Source organism: Phycodurus eques, chromosome 22 (assembly GCF_024500275.1).
Source record: "Phycodurus eques isolate BA_2022a chromosome 22, UOR_Pequ_1.1, whole genome shotgun sequence".
Lineage (NCBI taxonomy): Eukaryota > Metazoa > Chordata > Actinopteri > Syngnathiformes > Syngnathidae > Phycodurus > Phycodurus eques.
The window spans coordinates 1,148,182-1,154,464 of NC_084546.1; the positions used below are offsets into that span (position 1 = coordinate 1,148,182).

The following is a 6,283-nucleotide window of genomic DNA, read 5'->3' on the forward strand; positions in this document are numbered from 1 at the left end:
TGACGATTATTGGCAACAAACTGCAGCTCGTGACTCAAATTCTTCATTTGAACCCGAGCACTGGCACCACGTCTCCCTCTAGTGGCGACTTAACCAACTGCAACAACTGCTCTCTGCATTCAACCATTTGGATCACAATCACTTGTCGGTCGGACGTGGGGCGGGGGGACGTCAATTGCGGCCACAAAACACTCATTTGTCACCGCAAAATTGCCCTGATATGCAAAATATTTCATCTGTGACCATGAAATACTAACTTGTGGCTACAAAAGGTATAACGTGCGTCCAAAATAAAAATGTGTGCTTTTAATGGAATTGCCATGAACAACTTGGGAGGTCAGGGTGAGCAAATGGAGCGCACCTCTGACATCCTCTACAGCAGGTGTGCTCCATTTGCTTAGCCATCTGTCCAGGAATGTTATGATTATTATTATTAGGATTCATCTGAATTTGTTTCGCACATTCTACCAATTTTGTGCACACCTGTGGTTTTGCCACAAACGTAGCTAGCACGCTAACTCCATTCACGACTTCAAGCTTCAACGTCAACAACCAATTATAATACTGTATGACATGTATTCATATCATACTTATACTTACAGTGAAAGCCCGCATATTCATGGTTTGGCACTCGTGAATGTTTGTTTTGGAACCAATATTTGATGAAAAAGTAAAGTGCTGTTTTTGCGCTTCGGTCAAAGCCATTCAAGTATTATTTTGCCAGCATTTTGTGGCACTTCGGTGTTGAGAAACGGTGTTGTTGAAGTGAGTTAAGGAGTTTCATTTCGACAAAAGTAGAAATTTGATGCCATTTTGTGGCATCTTGAAGTCAAGGAACTATGTTGACGTGAGTTGATGTGCCTCCATTCGACGATTGCGGTGCTTTGTCACCATCTTGTGACTTCTTGGTGCCGACGAACTGTCGAAGGCCAACGAAACGTTCCAAAGTGAGTCGACGTATTTCGTATCGGCGGAGGTCGCGCTTTGCCGCCATCTTGTCATATCCATCGGCAATTCGAAACCTTTGCGGAGGCAGGGGTGGCAAGTAGGTGGGGGTCCGAGTATCCCCCGCAAATAAGAGATTGTTATTGCTCCAAAATGCCGCTTGTAAAAAGGTGCAAGTGAAAATGATCTTTTGATGGTTTTATTGATTTATTTTTTATGGAAAATATCATATCATGTAATGAGCAAAAAACATTAGCCAGGTACAGCTGTCGACAGATATACAGACGTTTGTCCGTCAAATACGGTTGACGACAAAGAGCAGGCTGCTAACGCTACTGCTAATGCTACCAGTCGTGGACGTAAGGCGTACCTCCAGTTTGGGAGTGTTTAAGGGTGACTTTCATGTTTTTGTGTGTGAGAGGAAACAGCGCCACCTGAGGCTCTCCAGTCGGGTCCGGGTCCGGGTCCGGGTCAAGGCTCACATCCTGGCTCTGGGATACTGCGGCGAATAGAGATGTTGCTGCAGGAACTCCAAAATCTTCTTCCACGAGTCCTCCTGGGCGCCCGAGTGGGCTTTGGTCCGGCCGCCCCACAGGAGGGTGACTGAGCGCAAGAGTGACACGCAACGGGGATTCTCAACGTCTGCTGGGTACGAGGGCGCCCCCTAGCGGTACGCCGTATGTGGTATGTGGCCAGCTTCGTCGCAATGAATTCGCAAAACCGGCGCCTCTCAAACGCCATCTTACGACCAAACACACGGCACGGTTTCTCTGAAAACTTTCAGTTCTATTTCACTTTGGAGTACATACATTTGGTTTGTTTTTTAAACAGCTCTTCAGCGACAATTGTTATTTAGGTTTCTTTTTTATCCACAAAAGTACTTTTTTTTTCTTTTCCGTTTGAGTGCATTTTTGTCCAATTCCGTTCAGTTGTATTTAACTTTGAAGCACAATACCTTTGAACGTCATCTTTAAAAATGGATTGTTTTGAAACATTTGTTCAGGTACAAATGCTATTTAACTTTTATGTGCAAAACCTTTTAGTTGGTTTTTAATTCATACTTTTTAATTGAATTCATGTTTTATTTTCTTGAATTTCAACCAGTATTGTGACCGTGGCTGAAACTTCTTTTTCATCCAGTACAGTACTTTTTTTTTTTTTCTTCTTACTTTTCACATAGAGTACATTTTTTAAATACAGTTGTATTTAAGTTTTAAATTTTGTTCAACAAGCACTTTAAAAACAAGTGCACCTCAGACAAAGTGCTGTACATAAATAAAAATCAAACATAAAACATACGACCGTTGAACACGGCAATTTAAAAACATTAAGAAGGTTAAAAACAATCAAAACGCAGAACAAGACGTTTGCCTTTCATCTTTACGAACTGCTTTTTTTGGTAAAACATTTATGCAGTATGTATTTCTGTACATATATTTTATTTGACTCACGATATGAGTACATTTTTCAATGTTTTTTTATTGTCCTATAATTAAATATACGTTTGAAGGACTTAAACCTCGACGTCGTTTTGCATGAATATTTGGTGTTCCTACGGTGCAGCATTTGAACGCCGGCCACGACGAAAAAAGCTCGCCGACTGCCGACGCAGAACTCCGAGCGCGCGGGCCCGCTGCCACCCACCTCTGGCTTTCTCGCTGTCCCAGGTGAAGTCGGCGGCTCGGAAGCGAGGCGAGTACGGCGGCTCGCTCGGGCGTCCCGCGTCGGGATAGTCCAGACGGCTCAGCGGGCGCCGCTTCCCCACCGAGCGCATCATCGGCTCCATCTGACGCACGCGCACGTCACAACAACAACAAGGAACCGAGTCTTGAATGCGGCACACCCAAAACTCACATTGACGCGCGGAACGGAATGCTCGGGGCATTCATTTTCAGTTGACTTGAGTATTATGTTGAAACTTTTACATTTGGACTTTTTACTTTCCCCTCACCTTCGACTGAGGTGGCCCATCTGTCCGCTTTCAAAATCAAATGAGCATTTCGTGCTCTTTTGGTTCGCCCACCCCCGGTCTATATCGTGCGTGCGGTTTTCGCGCGTGCGCTCACATCGTCGGCATCCTCGGAAGTCGGGCGATTCTGGTCGTCCTGGCCGTTGACCAACAAGAGAGGACAGTTTATTCTCCTCACCTGATAATAATAGAACAACAACAACAACAACAACAACAGTCGCAATGCAAGTCTTACAGCAGAGGGCGCCGTTGAGTCGGCCGAACGAGTGAGCAAAGTTCGGCGTTCCACGAGCACTTACGTCGGCTTTCCCGGACAGGTCGCTGTCGACGGGCAGGTTGATGTCTCTCCAGATCAGATTTTGCTCTTCATCCACGCGCAGCTTGCGAACGTTCCTGTCGCCGGGGCAACCGGACCAGAGTCAACGCACCTGTGTGAAAAACGCGCACGGCGCAGACAGCCTACCCGTTCGTCGGCCGGGAGATTCCGCTCAAGGGTTTGCCGCGCGGGTAAAAATGGCTGCCGCCGATGCAAACGCAACAGCTGGGCTGCCGAGGGAAAAATGTGAGACGGTAACAAATAATAATGAATCGAGCGTGTCCGGCCGTTCGCGGCGGACGGATTCAAACGAGCGTCCGCTTACCTTGGCGACGGAGCTCTCGGCCGCCATATGAATGGCCGCCGTGGCGCCCAGGGAAAGGCCGAAGAGGCCCACTTTGTCGGGGACGACGGACGGGTGCTGCCTGACCAGCTCGAAGGCCGACTGAGCAAAAAACAACGAGACGAAAACATTGACACCAGTACTTCCCAACACAAACATTTGTTTAAATAGCCCAAATGTTGGCATTTTTCTGTAAAATATTAGTTAAAAAAGGAAAACATTGGATGAAAGAGACATGAATATTATAAAAATACCAAATTCTGATGAAAAACATCGATGAAAAATACGCAAATATTCGAAAAAAACCATCAGAATATTCAGAAAAACTGAAAGAAATGGCAAGAGTATTTTGAATCAATACAATTTCCTTCTTGTTCTTGCATAAAATGATGCCTTGGAAAATGCAGGTCAAGAGTTGCAAAGCAAACTGACTCACCTCAAAGTATTTGAACTCCAGGTCGGCGGACGCCAGCTCGCCGGGGGCAAAGTACTCGAGCGCCAAAGAGACGTAACCGTGGGACGCCAGCAAGGCCGAGCGGCACGCCGGCGGGCCGCCGCCGCCGGCCCGCATGTCCAGCAGCCCCGGGAAGGGTCCCGGACCTGAAGCGGGCACACAGCACCTCAACTAAAAGTCCCGAACCCGAGGAGGCGTGCGCTTCTCGACCTGCTCAAAACGCAAAGTGGCTTCAGACAGCTTGCGACGTGACCTGAGGGGATGAAGAGGGTCCCTCGCACGCCTCGCTCCCTGACGTCCACCCGGCGGACCCCCGGGGCCGCGTACCACCTCTCGGCGAGCACCTCGCCCAGAGGGCGACGGCCGGCGAAGTCGCGGCCGACGTGGCCGTCGTACACGGAGACGGTGAAGAGCGCGGGGCTGCGCACGTCCCTCTTCGGCAGCCTGACAGGAAGTCAGGAAAATCAAACCGCGTCGCGGGAAGTTACAGCGAAGCCACGCGGCTCGTCTTTCGCCCACATCAACAAAGTGTTTGTCACTTTTACAGTCAACGTCAACTGGGAATGACAAATAAACAGCTCGAAGCAGGCACCCTTCGCCTTTCATTTGGAGACCTGCGCGACGGAGTCTTCTTTTCGGTTCCTCAAAGCGATGTTACGCGTGAGCTCCCATTTCTGAACAGCGAGAGAGTGAGAGCAGGCGCCAAGGAATATTTTAAAAAGTGTCTTTGAATACTTGTCAATGTTATTAAAGCGTCGATGAGCAGTAAAATCATGTTTCCAAATGGTTTTATATGGTCTCTCTTTTTTTAAGGCTCCCCCGGGCGGGTCTGGAACAAATCCTCCTTGTTAAACAGCGGTTGACTGACGATGTTTGATTCACCTGAGGCCCGTTCGGCTCCCGGGAACGGGCCGCATGCTCCACAGCAAAGCCGTGGCTTCTATTCCTCGGTAGGTTCCTCCTAAACTCGCGTCGTCTGCGACTGCAGGAACGGAAACGATGAAGTCAGATCGTGTTTGACTGCGATATTCACTATAAAAAGAAGTCACGTCCATGAATTGTCATGTCAGGAAAAATCATCTCAAAACTGGGATTTATTTTGATCTCAACATTGGTTAAGCAAAGGAGAAAAAAAAAAGACAAAAAGAACAAAAGTTTAAAGTAGTATTCAATAAATGTTTTCGAAAACGTTTGCACTTGCCAAACGAGGTGTTTGAATCTGAGGACGTTTTACTTGCCGGACACGGTTCCCGTGGCGTCGCTGATGTAGTGGCCGGAAGCCTCCCAGAAGTCTTTGTCCTCCGACTGGTGCAGACAGCGCAAGGTGACCGGAGCGCCCGGGGGCAGATTCTCCACCCGCACCCTGAACGCCTCGTCCGCCAGGGCCCGCGTGGGCGCCAAGGACAGAATGGGCGGCGGGGCGGCCTGGGACATGGCGGACACTCGTCTGCAGACGGAGGAGCATTCGTCACTTTGAGGATGAAAATAAAGAAATGCAGTGAACCCTGCTACATCGGGGTTAAAAAAACAAATCTGATCATTGTCAGTTCAAAAAATATATTCTAATAATTCGAGGCATTTTCCACAAATCCATAAATTTATCAAGTCCAATTCCACACTTCTAAATATTTGCGTAGGAACCCTGAGAGAATTGAAAATGTTCCCACATCCTTGAAGGAATCCTCCCGTTGGTGCAATCATCAAGTTTACCACTAGAGGTCTCTACATAGTTCTTGTTTGAGACAGAAGGCATCAAATCAGATTCCACAACTGTTTAAATACGTTTAAGCAGCATTACGTTCATATTGAGACGATGAAAGGGAATATTTGATATTTTTATACATATTACAGATTGATATGCACTGTTTTGAGAATGTTGCGTCCAAGTGCAGATGCTAGTGTCGATTTGTTTGAACTTCACTGCGTTAGTACGAGGAAATACCTACTTTTCATATCCTAAAAAACATACTAATATATAATTAGGAGACGCCTGGCAAAAAAAGAATTATTCTCTCCACTGACAATTCATTAAATTCTCGTTTATTTAGCATTTTCTCTCGCGAGTGAACGTAAACATAGCGTTGAGGAAGTTGGTCTAAAATATCAGTCCGGTTGCCGAGGTGATGACCGGTTGCCTAAAACACTTTATAATTGCGCTGCAGTCGCAATAAAACAATTTCTGAATATTTACCGAGCTTTGTTACGACTGGGTCATCAAACCGAGCCGGAGGAGTGGCGCGTAGTGATTACATCACG

The 6,283-nt window shown here is 47.1% G+C and overlaps 1 protein-coding gene across 2 annotated transcripts; it reads right to left on the reverse strand.

Moving 5' to 3' along the window:
- Nucleotides 1–1,115: 1,115 nt before the first annotated feature.
- On the reverse strand, nt 1,116–6,283 carry LOC133397429 (peroxisomal succinyl-coenzyme A thioesterase-like). 2 transcript variants are annotated; one of them, XM_061668311.1, is made up of 11 exons: nt 6,219–6,283; nt 5,266–5,474; nt 4,910–5,009; nt 4,281–4,471; nt 4,010–4,173; nt 3,556–3,675; nt 3,378–3,460; nt 3,214–3,307; nt 3,012–3,092; nt 2,590–2,731; nt 1,116–1,548 (listed from the first exon to the last, which is right to left on the reverse strand). In XM_061668311.1, exons 2-11 carry the CDS (start codon nt 5,459–5,461, stop codon nt 1,424–1,426), a joined length of 1,296 nt encoding a protein of 431 aa, XP_061524295.1. In that variant the 5' UTR covers nt 5,462–5,474; nt 6,219–6,283; the 3' UTR covers nt 1,116–1,423. The 2 variants fall into 2 exon arrangements, 1 of the variants encoding a protein (XP_061524295.1); XR_009767613.1 differs by lacking the exon at nt 1,116–1,548 and having other exon boundaries at nt 2,646–2,731; nt 2,897–3,092.

Coding starts and splice junctions, on each gene's coding strand:
- LOC133397429 (XM_061668311.1), bottom strand. CDS start 5,461: ATGTCCCAGGCCGCCCCGCCGCCCATTCTGTCCTTGGCGCCCACGCGG. Junction 5,010..5,265: donor CGCCACGGGAACCGTGTCCG/GCAAGTAAAACG, acceptor CCGTTCCTGCAG/TCGCAGACGACGCGAGTTTA. Junction 3,093..3,213: donor ACCTGTCCGGGAAAGCCGAC/GTAAGTGCTCGT, acceptor TATTATTATCAG/GTGAGGAGAATAAACTGTCC.